The sequence below is a fragment of the Octopus bimaculoides genome, chromosome 1, assembly GCF_046866305.1.
Source record: "Octopus bimaculoides isolate indiv1 chromosome 1, ASM4686630v1, whole genome shotgun sequence".
NCBI classification, from domain to species: Eukaryota; Metazoa; Mollusca; class Cephalopoda; order Octopoda; family Octopodidae; genus Octopus; species Octopus bimaculoides.
In genome coordinates, this window is record NC_142928.1 from 157,902,801 (window position 1) to 157,915,811 (window position 13,011).

General features: G+C 32.1%; 1 protein-coding gene across 3 annotated transcripts in view; it reads right to left on the reverse strand.

Moving 5' to 3' along the window:
* Positions 1–5,958: 5,958 nt before the first annotated feature.
* Positions 5,959–13,011, reverse strand: part of LOC106868440 (importin-4) — a 51,427-nt gene continuing 44,374 nt past the window's right edge. For 2 of the 3 annotated variants that reach the window (XM_089361196.1, XM_089361200.1), the window contains exons 27-29: positions 12,468–12,572; positions 9,801–9,870; positions 5,959–9,709 (exon numbers count right to left, since the gene is read on the reverse strand). In XM_089361196.1, coding sequence (XP_089217322.1) covers positions 9,579–9,709; positions 9,801–9,870; positions 12,468–12,572 — 306 coding nt within the window. In that variant the 3' untranslated portion in view covers positions 5,959–9,578. The remainder of the gene's footprint in view (positions 9,710–9,800; positions 9,871–12,467; positions 12,573–13,011) is intronic. The other variant, XM_089361203.1, reaches the window with a different exon arrangement.

The window sequence follows — 13,011 nt, forward strand, 5'->3', positions numbered from 1 at the left end:
ATATAATTGCTCAGTGATTACATTTACTAAGTTAATATACTGTTCTCCAGTTAATCAATTCCATTGCAGGAATGGAATGTGTGTGTGTGTTTATTTAGAATGTATTGTGAGAAATAGGTGAATATGATGCTTATCACAACCTTCTTGGCATGTCTGTTAGCAAGCCAAAGTAAATTGTAAAATAACCCTTGGTGTTTTGGGTTAAGTTTTACAGAGAAAGGGAGCACAGTTTTAAATTACAATACCTGCTCATACAAAAAGAAAAAAAAGCATGGAAAAAAAAAAAATGGATCAGAATTTTCTTTACACAAATCAAAATATTTATTGTGAATAATAAATTCATCCAAATTAACACTGAAAATAATTATAAAGATTTTTAAACAAGACCAAACTAACAAACAGAACTTAAAACGAAAATCATAAATTATAACAAACAGAACTTAAAACAAAAATCATAAATTAATGAAGGTCATGTTACACTTAAAAAAGAATTGGAAAAAAGTTTTAATTGCTTCTGTGTATTAAGTCCACCATGGACATATTAGAATGATTACTGCAACCTTAATATAGAAGAAATATAACACATTGATTGATGACCAAGAGCTATGTGATTTGATTTATATCAAATACAACTCAGATTGATGATTGAGAGCTATGCAGATTGATTTATACCAAAGTTAATATCTGAATACAAATTTTATTCTGTCTGAACTATCATACAAAAATGAGACAGTTTAAATTTAGAAAATCTTCCCAAACAAGTCTTTGAGGCAGCAGACAAGAAAAGAAACTGAGAATAAAGAAAATACAAACAAAGCAGTCTTTTGGAGTTGTGAGCAAAAGTTGCTCCATGTGACTCAAAGACAAATAAACAAGATATTTAAACTTGTTACAATAATACTGAAGGGGATTAATGGAGCATGCGTAAAGGCAGAGAGGGGGCATTGCTAGGCAGCTCATAGAAATTAAAAAAGCAAAAAACAACTCTCAAATAACTTATAAACCTTCATATTTCCGGAGAACGGTGAGTTTCTTTCATGCCAGTTTTCATTTTAAAAACCTCTTTATATACATAGAGATATGAATAGGAACAGTGAGAACTTGTGAATAAGTTCTTAGCATGCTTTAGTCAAGTTCTGTACTTTCAAGCTGATATAAGCTAAGTCTATATTTCACAACACTTCAAAAGTAGTTATTTATAATGGAAACTTATTAAGCGAACCATTGCAGTTCTAATTAAACTTGTTAGATACAAGATGGGAGCATATATGAAGTTTCTACTAAGTGATACTTAAGAAAAAGTAACATCTTATTTTGCATCACGCTATTACTGAAGTGTCATAAACTTAGGACATCAGTTTTTAGAATTCCTCTTAATGAGTCAACAAGCAACTGGATTTACAAATACTGTTTTACATCGATCACCTTTTCTTTTTTAATACTAAATACAGAAGTGATGTTTAAAACATTATAACTGACATTGTTAATACTAAAATACTGATTAAATCATACTTATTTAAAACAATATTTTTGTAATCATTACAGAGTTAAGATAAAATTTTGCAAATTAATCAGAACATGTTTCACTGAATTTAAACACTTTGGCACCAATAGCAATTTGGAATCATTTTTCAACAAAAGCATCACTTCATTGTCAGTATATTAGCAGTCTTTAGAGCATTGGCTAAAATGTTGTTGGGTAGCTGTTCCAGTTTTCAATTAAGTTGAAATCCTAGATGTCAACTTGGCTGTTCATGCTTTCAAGACTGATAAATCCAAGACCAATTGGTGGATTGGCAAAAATGCAAGAGCTTCGGACAGGAAGCAATGTCTTGTATCTGTATTAGCACTGTTTAACTTTTAATTGTGCTAAGGGATTCAAAATTCTACCAATGGCCAAACCACCAGACATTTGTGAAAGATATGCTGGTTGGCAGAAGAGAGTGGTTATCTGCTAATGTAGTTTAATGATGAGTATATGCCTTAAGAATATAAGGAAGGGGAATGTTTCCAAGGCTGAATGTTTTTTTTTGTTTTTTTCATGTATTACATACATCTAAAAGTTCAACTGAGAAACTAAATTTTCCTTTTACATATTTTTTATATGTCCTGAACAAACTAATTCACTAAACTTTAACTTTGTTATAAATATCTTAATATTCAGCAATTTATTTCACTTGTGCTTAGTATTACTAAACAAGGGAATTTAATAAATTGGCTCCTAAAACGAATTTAATTTGATAAAATAAAAAGTCAACACTAAAAATAAATAAGTTTAGAATTTCTTTAATCTTGCAAAAAGACAGCATTCATGTCTCTTTCCAGAGTTCCTCAAAACAAAGAGAGTTTTCTCAAACCATAAATCTGGCTTGAGTGCTTGCAACAATATGGGACTGTTAAAAGCCCCAAGAGCCAGGGAGTGGTATTAAGCCAAGCAATGGTTTAAGTCTACCACCCAAGGAAAATAAGGCAGCTTGGTCTGAATATAATTTATTTATCAACACCCTCTCCTGAACCTGTTTATGCTTAATTACACCCAAACTGTGAGTAAATTTCTAAGAGATTGTTCTAACAGTTACATATTCCAGATACTAACTTCCTCTTTTATTAGTTCAATATCCAATCAAGTTTGCATTATTACCAGTCTATGCAATTACATTTTCTTAGTGAGTAAATATATGGAGACACGACCTAAGCTGATGCTATTGTCATCCTGCAGTATGTTGTGACATTCATGTCTTTCTTATGACTATCATGAGTAGAGTAAGCAAAAATATGATTTACATCAGACATGACTCACAAGTAACCAAGATGCTTGAAACTAGAGTATTCCTACCTCCTTTTACTTCAATTCTTTAACTTAAGGTGTTGTTGGAACAGCTTTATCAGTACACTCCTATTTAATAATACCTAAAGACTAGCACATGTTCTAAGTATAAGACACTGAGGTTACTAGAATAATGTATTTTATGAAAGAGAGAGCAATACAAATGCATGCGAAGTGGCACAAAATCCCAACTAATTAGTATAGCAGTTGAGTATATTTTAGATACAATACAGAAAAATATATTGTAGCAAAGAAAAAAAATACTCATTTAACCCAAAAAAACACTTCCACTTTCTCAGTGTGTGTATGTGAGCAGGCTAGATATTAAGCAATATATTAAAAGTACACATGACTTGAGTTTGCAAGCAGTTGGCGGATAAATAAGCTGTCAAGGTGTTGACATGAAGATTATTGCTTTGTATATAATATCATTGGTGCTGCTGCCCCTGCATTGTGCACACTGTTAAATGCACTTTTTCCCTTCTTAAATGAAACTGTAAATAAAAGTTTCACTGACCCATTGACCTCATGAAACAAATGTTTTGAAGCATAATAGCCAATCAGGGATTGTCTTTCAGTAGATATAATATAAAACTATAGAAAATAGTTTTATATAATAAAGTAGTTTTGGGCACTTTAGCCTTTGTTTTCTACATGCACCCATCATTTTCAATTGTAACAGAAAAAACATTTTGGTATTTTTGGCTACACATACCAAAACACTACCTTAAAAGAGTTAAGCAGTGTTCTACTTCCCTGAAAAACTAGGATATCAATAACAAAGCAGAATTCAAATTTTGTTACATACTTAAAGAAATCAACAGGCTACCAGACATTCTAAGAATATACTTAAGCTTTATCTACAAAATCACTGACTTGAAGTGGAAAGAGAGGGAAGGCTACAAATAATATCTTCTATTTGGAGGAAATAAGTGAGAACTCGTAGAGTAAGGAATCATTAATAATGAAATAGCCAGCCAGAAATTCATACATTTACAGAAATAATTAAAAAATTTTAAATCTTTATTTTAAAAATAAGGATTTCTTCCTGAGAAATTAGAAAAGAATTGCCAAAGAATTTGTTTAAATCTCACTTTCTTACAATTTGCTGAATAAAGATAATAGACTTGATAGCTCATTTAGATTCTTTATAATGAAATTATCAATTGCTAAGGCAAAAGATGTACAGAAGTGAAACAAGTTATATATAGTTTTCATATCTCATCATAAAAAAAAAAATAAAAAAAAAAAAAAAAAAAACTGCAACAAATGGAAACTGATCCATCTTGCCACTTGTATTTTACTCTATATTGCTTAATACAAGCAATGAAATATTTTTTAATAGATACAAGACTCAGTTTATTTATCTCTTTATTTGTATTTATTTATTTATTTTGCTAGAATAGTAAAATAAAGTTGATTAATTCCAGGAGTGTGTTATTGATAACACTGGAGACATAAAAGCAAGCTGGCTAGAGCAAAATATATTAAAAAAAAAAAAAAACATAAAAAACAGCCACACAATCAGGTATATCACAGCTTAAAATTTGAGATTATTTGAAGAATATAAACGACTTCAGATAATTCTCACAAATGTTTTTGTTTAAAGATGAAATTAATCACAATTATTTTTTTGCAATGTTCAAAACTAAGAAATAAAGAAAACAAATTAAGCCGAATATAATTTTTTTTCCATAGGAAAATAAATGAAAATAACTTCAGAGTTCCGGCAGTTTGAGAAAATAGGTTTTTGAAACAAAAATGAAGAACGAGAAATATTGGGGAAGAAAAAAAATAAAATAACTTGTTAAACATGAGCCCAAAATATATTCACTGGTGGATGAGATTCAGAAGGTCAAAGGTACTGTACAATTTTTTTCTTTTTTTTTTTTTCAACAAAATACAAAGATATTAGGCAACCATTCATTACTTGAAAAACAAAGAAATTGGTCAGCATTTATAACTAAATATTGCCATTTTTTTAAATATATAAATTGGCATAAGGCCATTGTTTTGCAAAATAGAAATTAGCTAAATTGACCCCAGAAGAATGAAAGGCAAAGTTATTTCCAGTGGGACCCTCAAGTGAAGAGGGTGAGGGTTTTGAACTAGTTCTAGTAAAACGTTTAATTGCTACAGCCATCTCCCCTACCCTGATTATGTGAAGTAACTAACAGAAGCAATACAAACAAAATATTTCTAATTGTTGTCATCAAAAATTAACAGCAGCCAAACATGTCTTATATAACTGAAAACAGACTTTCTATAATCATTAATTCATTATTACCTAAACAGTATATCTATGAAGTGAAAGAATTGCGATTAGAACAGAAACTTAAGTTATAGCAAGTGGAGAGGGTTTGAAATTCTCTTTTCCAACAAAGAATTAAAAAAACAAAAAAAAAAAATGACTTATTTTCAAAATTCCCATATTTATTATTGATAAAGATTTAAACAAAAAGGAAAAAAAAAAGTATGCATAGCACCAAAAATTTCCTGAGAAGTTGTTTGCCAAGACTTACCAAATATACCAAGCATATTTAGATACTTACATCTTAATTCAAATTAAAATGAAAATTATCATACCTTTTTAAAAGTAAGGTCACAAAATTTCAAGTCTCTTACTAGAGTCCCAAAATGAACAGCAGAACATAATATCTAATGACTAGTTTGTTCAGATGAATAAAATCTGCATAGATACACTTAGAATTTCTTACATATTATGAGAAACTGCAATGAAAACCGATTGTCTTAAATATATATTTGTTAACTGAATTTTTTCTATACATCTAGTTTCTGCAATGATGTCTTTGATCAGGTTAAGTTAATTTATTATTTTCTCCCAAAAGAAAAAGTGTCTCAAGTAGTAACATAAACAGGCTGACATTACTAAGTTAATTTAGAATTTTATTTAACCAATACTTCATTCTTTACAATGGACGGAGATTATTTAGTCTAAATTTAATCAACTATAGATATTTTGTCTGCACTACTAAAGCACCAATATAATTTGCCAGCTCCCTGTTATAATAATTTTTACATTGGCACAAGGCCGCAATTGGTGGGAGAAGGAGGACAGCTAAATAACTTAATCCCAACAGATGACTGATAGTTTATTGCTACTAGTTAGACGAAAACAAGTCAACACTGGTATGATTTTGAATCAGAAAGTAGAGAAGATGAAACTAAATATTCTAAGGTATTCAGTCAGGTGCTCTATAGTTTCTGCTATTCCATCACACACATCAGTTCTAACATAGGCAAAAGGCTTCAAATTGGAAGGGAAGAGAATTAGTCAAGTTTACTAACCCAAGGAAGTTATGAGTACCTTATTCTATCGACCAGAGAAGATTGAAAGCAAAGTTAGCCCTGGCAGGATTTGAACTCAGAATGTAATGAACTGTATCTAAATACAAGACATTCTGCCAGACACTTTACTGATTCTGCCAATCCATTGCCCTATAATAGCAAAGCAACTTAATGGGCAAGTAGAAAATATATTGTAGTAAGCTGTATAATTTTAGCTGAGAAAAAATACAAGTGACAAATTGAGTTCTTTTTCAACTTGCATTAGATATTTTGTAAAGAAATTTGGATATAACACTTCAGACTAGTAGTATAATCATGTATCAGAAACAGCTCTAAATGACAATGGTAAATCAAAGATTCTATGGGACTATGACATCCAGACATAGAATAACTGAACACCGTAGACTAGATATTGTAGATGACATGGGGTGGGGGAAGAATATTTCATAAAATATGCAATTCTTTCAGACAAAAATATTGTAGACAACGAAGTAGAAAAGATGTCAAAATATGTGAAATTATAAATAGAAATATGCAAGAATGCCCAGCAGCAAAAGTTAAAGTTGCAGCAGTTATAATTGAAGCATTAGGGTTAATCCTGATAATATAAATAAAAAAAAAAATCATGCCACCTGGTACAGTTGGACATCAGGACAAACATGTGAATGCTCCCAGAATTTACTCTTTGGAACAGCTCATATTCTCACAAAACTATTTTCTGTCGGAGACCTTTTGTTGAGGCTTGGCAGTTTGTTTGAAGAAAAATAAAACAGGATTAGATCCCTACTGTGCACTGGAGAAATAGTTGTTTCTAACACAGTCAGAAAGCCAGAAATTGGGGATGGGGAATAGGCAGTTAAATTGATCCAACACTTGGCTGGTATTTTATTTGATTGATCCTGAAGGGATGAAAAGCAAAACTGACTTGGAAGGATATGAACTTAAAACAATGACTAAAAGATAGGGTTTGAAAATCTCATATATAGACACCTAGAATATCTTGCATATATTGTTGGTTGCATCAGGGTAAGACAGGTTGCAGTATACTGATAGAACAAATCTACCAATAATAAATATATTCTCACAACAAATGTCACCCAACTTAAAAGAATAACTTATTTCTAAATTAAGAAAAACAAAAAAAAAGCATAAGAACCTTGTAAGAATTGCTTTGAATTTCATAAAATAACAGTAAGTTTCTGCCAAGAATAAACATTTCACCTACTTCACTTTCTTAGAATTCTTCCTATAATAAACTAAACTATATAAAAAAAAAATTATGTCAGCAAAGAGAACTAGAAGAACAAAAATAGCATCTATTCTGAATCCTTTGGCACACAAATGCCATATAGTCATCACCCAAATAATTCTGAGACCTTTATCAGAAAGTGAATCTTCAATCAAAAAAAAGTTCAACTACATATTTCTATTGCAGCAAACTAATATGTCAATACCTTCACCCCAATGACATGTATTTATTCTGAATATAGATTTAAAAGTTCTAGAAAAATATATGGGTATAAATATATTTCATTATCTCATTTAAATGGTGAAAAATTTTTTAAAAAATGTTTACATATTCTGATATAATATAGCATTACACTAAATTGTCAGGAAATGAAAGATTTAAGATCTTACAATTCTTTTTATGTAAATTTGAATATTCTGAAAGAAACACATAACCACAGTTAAATAATTTACTTGTAGCAAACAATACAAAGATACAAATCTTAGAAAATATTCAATATACACAATTTTTAACTGCCGCTTTATGAAGTTACAAACATTTTGAAAGGTAAAAAAAAAAATCAAGTTACAACACCGAAAACATTCATTGGAGAGGCAGAAGAAGAGAAAATCAATAGCATTTTATTAACGTCATTTAATGCAACCTCTGTGAAGTACCATATATATATATATTTTTTTTTTTTTGTTCAATATGGATGGATTGGTATATATAATGGTTGAAACAATTCATTTTTTCCCCTTTACTAGGTCAGTCACTTTTCATTCAATTGAAAGTGACACACAAAGCAATTACATTCATTAAACTGTAGCAGTGCAAATGTATCAACAGACTCATGGTTCTGAACACTCAACAAGGGAATACTTGTGAGATACCAGCACAGAGAAAAGTAAAACTAGCCAATGCAAATAGAGATCTTGCTTTTATGTTAACAGATAGCCTATTAAATTTAGTAGTTTTGAAATTAAATGTAAACTGAAACCTTACTAATATCAGACGAGATAAGTCTCAATATTGAGCAGTTGTTGTTACTCAAGTGCAAGAGTACATTAGAAATATGTTCGAATAAGAAAAATTGTGAAAGTACAATTTTCTAAATGTGAACAAAATTAAACACCATTAAAAGTAGCTACAGATGCTGATGCTGCTGTTGTCAACTAATTTACCATTAGTGTTGCTGGGGGAGTAAGCAGATTCCTATCAAATTACTCAAGTTTTGCCCAAACAAATGCCACTTATTAAGTGTGATTAAGAAATCCACAAGCAGTCAGAAGGCATAGCAACAAACTTCAGATGGTATAAAGGGACCTGTATCTAAAGCTTGATGAAGCCAGCGAACAAGATTCAATCAGAAAAAGCAACATTCTCTGGGAGTATTTTCCTTCCCTTCCATCAAAGTAGGTTTGCAGTAGTTTTCAAAATGTCATGTAAAAGTCCATTATAAAGACACAAAGTTAAACTTTAATCCAGTTTTAATTCCCATACTGAGAAACAAAACACAACCAAAACCTTATGTATGGAGAAACAATTTACCATTACACGCTCACCAATGTTGGGATATAAAAAGTTTATTTCTTTGACCAAGACATTGTGCTATAAATCTTTATAAGCACAACAGTTAACTGCTCATCCAGTATTTACTCAGCCAAAAGAAATTATCCTCTTAATGAAATCATTTCTTGAAATGTTTCACTCAGAATGTTCTTACATTCTGTGTAGACAGGTGAGAGACTGAGGTAGTAGTTTCTAAGAAAAATGTGTTTTTAGTTCAGTCATGAAATTTAATTGTATTCTGAAAGAATTACAAGATCACCTGAACATATATGCCAGAGTCTGCTAACAGAAATAAATAAAATGTTCAAACAAAAACGTTTCAAAACAGAACAGAATTCAGGTTTTCCTCTTGTCTTAAAGTAAACATATTTGTTGTAAGTATTAAAGAAAAAGAAATATTCCATTATGTGAGAATACTGCTTCTCTGAGAAAAGAACTAACTTTATAATAAATAATAATACTGCGAAAATAAACATGAAAATTAAAATTCTGAAACTTCAAATTTAATGAAAATAAAAAAAATAGACAAAACAAAAACTTGCTGGAAAGCTGCAAAGGGAACATTCATCACATTCTGTGATAGGAGAGTGAAGGCAGTTGTATTGCCCGGTGTTTACAAAAAAGGGATGGATGACTACAGAGTCAGGTCATCAAACCGCAAGTATTTAGTTTTGCTCCAAGCTCAGCAGAGATAGTCAACTTCGCCTTCTCTAAAGCATCAGGGTATGAGGCATGAACATTTTTCACAAATTGGACCAGCAATGATTCAGTTTCTAGAAAGATTTAAAAAAAACAAAGAAATTAAATACAAAATACTCTAACATGAAGAAATATGAGGACAAACAAAGCAAGTTAAATGTTTACCTTTATTAATTTGTGTGGTTCCCAGTACTTCTGCTATAACTTTCAACAATTCTGGCAACATTACAATTAGCTGCAAAATAAAATGACATTTTAACATATATTTCTATAAAATGGACAGACATGAATATAAACAGAGCTAAATCTCTAGAGAAAGAAAAATAACCAACAGAAGTATATTCTATAATATTCTCCATAATTATATTATTTAATTTCAGTATATTATAATAAGGCTGCAAGCTAGTAGAATTGTTAGCAGCATTTCATCCATCTTTATGCTCCGAGTTCAAATTCTATCAAGGTCGTTTTTGCCTTTCATCTTTTCAGAGTCGATAAAATTAGTACCAGTTGAACTTTGGGGGCCAATATAATCAACTAGAGCCCCCCCCAACCAAATTTGCTGGCTTTGCACCAAAATTTGAAAATATTTTACAATGTAATAAAGCAACAAGCTGGCAGAATTGCTACCATACCAGACAAAATGCTTAGCAACATTTCTTTCAACTTTACATTCTGAGTTCAAATGCTTCACATTTCAGGCTTGATAAAATAAGTAGCAGTTAAGTGTTGGCAGGGGTCAATGTAATCAACTTACTCCTGAACTTGAAACCATGTCGTTGCAAAACAAGCTCCTTAGCCACACAGCCATGCCTACATATTCTTTTACATTTTTTTTTTTTACTTGGTCCAGTCATCTGACTTCAGCTATGCTGGAGCACCACCTTGAAAATTCTTAGTCAAACAAATCAACACCAGGACTTATCTTTTTTTACACCTGGTGCTTTATTGATCTCTTTTGCCAAACTGCTAAGTTATGGGGGAGTAAACACACCAACACCGGTTGTCAAGTAGTGATGGGAGGACAAACACAAAGATACACACACACACACAAGCTTCTTGTAGTTTCCTTGGCCTGAGGCTATTGAAGACACTTGCCCAAGGTGTCATGCAGTTTGCTCAACATAAAGATTCACATTCAAATGTTCAAAAATATTCATCAGTCATGAACTATCTTCAACAAATCAGTTCAGATATCAAGCTGTAGAAATCATGCCTAAAATAGAACCTGTAAATAAGACAGTCTTTCAATCCATGTAAGAGGGCGGTAATCTCAAATAACTGACTCAGAATGTGACAACCTGTCCAACTCATTAAAGCATGGACAGCTAACACTGTTACTACTACTTAAATATTTCTTTCTAATGAGTTTAAGCAAAGAACATTTATTCATAACAGAGTAACAGCATAAAACATTAAAATAATAAAGCCAAAATGTAATACAAAAAACGAAAAAAAAAAAAGGCATTGCAAGGACAATGCATACCCTGCACACAAATTTTTTTCTGCAAATTATGGAGTGGCTTACAACGCATTGCTTACCCATGCTTTTTCATAGGACTGAATTTTTTTTTTTTCTTAAAGTATTGCCATTATAGATATTTATACTCTGATGAAATTAAGAAATCAGCACATAAATAAATGAAAGCCTCGAATCCATTACTGTACACACACACACACACACAGTCACCTATCTGTATTTATGTACCCACACATCTCCATGCATGGGTACACAATGATCTATACACAGGCTGACAAAGGTCGATTCATATGAAAAAGAAAGTGAACAAAACAAAATACTTATAGAAAATAAAATATTGCATAGAATTTAAGTGTTTTACCATTATGAGTATTTACACTCCAGTGAAATCAAGAAATCAAGTCGTAAATAAACGAAACCCTCAAATCCATTACTGTACATACACAGTCGCATATCTATGTATGTACTTATGTATGTTTGAAGATAATCAAACCAAATTTTCATCATTTCGAGCCAATCACCCCAATGAGTATTTATGCCAAATTTGGTGAAAATCCGTTCAGTCATTTTCCAGTAATTTTGCAAACACAGAGACAAAAAATTATAATACCCTGCTTTTGCTTACTTGTGCAGAGTAAAAATTTCAAATACAAAAAGAAGTTAATTGCCTAAAAAATTAATTATCATCATATTCCTGGGTCTACCTCTTCCACAGGTTCCCTCCATAGAGATTAGCACTTCTTTATACAGCATATGGACAAGGACAGTTGGGTAAAGAAGTACCCATCTTTAATTGTGGGGGAAACCTGTAGAAGAGGTAGACTCAGGAAGACATGGGGCAAGGTGGTGAAGCATGATCTTTGAACGTTGGGCCTCACAGAGGTAATGACTAGTGACCAAGACTTTTGGCAATATGCTTTGCTTGAGAAGACCTGCCAAGCCAAGTGAAATAGCAGACGTGGTCAATGCTGGCGTCACATAACTGGCACACGTGCCAGTGGCATGTAAAAAGCACCTTTCAAGCGTTGGGCCTCATGGAGGCAATGACAAATGATCAAGATTTTGGCAATATGCTGTGCTTGAGCAGAAGACCCATCAAGTCAAGTGAAATTGTAGTTATGGCAGATTCTGGTGTCACAAAACTGGCACGTAACAGTACCCATTACACTCTTGAAGTGGTTGGCATTAGGAAGGGAATCCAGCCAGAGAAACCATGCCAAATCAGACTGGAGTTTGGTGCAGTCCCTCAGCATACCAGTCCTGATCAAACCGTCCAACCCATACCAGTATGGAAAACTGGACATTAAATGATAATGATATTATATCTTATTGATATAATATACTAAACATACCTGTGGGTGTCCTTGGGCAAACAATGATAGTAAACTTTGGAAAACAGTGGTATTCTCTTCAAAATCTTCTTTTAAAGGTAAACATTGAATAATCACAGGTAACACCTGAAAATTAAATGCAGAGGCAAATAGGAAGTTAATCTATTTAGTTTTTTTTCCCTCCTTAAATTCAATTCTACATGATCGAGAAGCCAAAAACCTTTCCCTACTTAATGAAAGGGCGAAGATATGTGAAACATTGCTGTACTCAAGAAGACCAGCCCATCACAACAGAGTTCATCATCATCTAATGTTCATTTTCAATGCTGGCATAGGTTGGACGGTTTGACAGGAGCTGGTCAGCCAGGGAACTGTCCCAACTCTAATTGTCTGTTTTGGCATGGCTTCCATGGCTGGATGCCTATTTTAACATCAACCACATTACAGAGTGTGCTGGGTGCCTTTTACATGCCACCGGTACAAGTGCATTTAAGCAGTACCAGTATGAGTGCATTTTACATGGCACTGGCACCCGTGAAAGACAAGCCTGTATGGATGACCACAA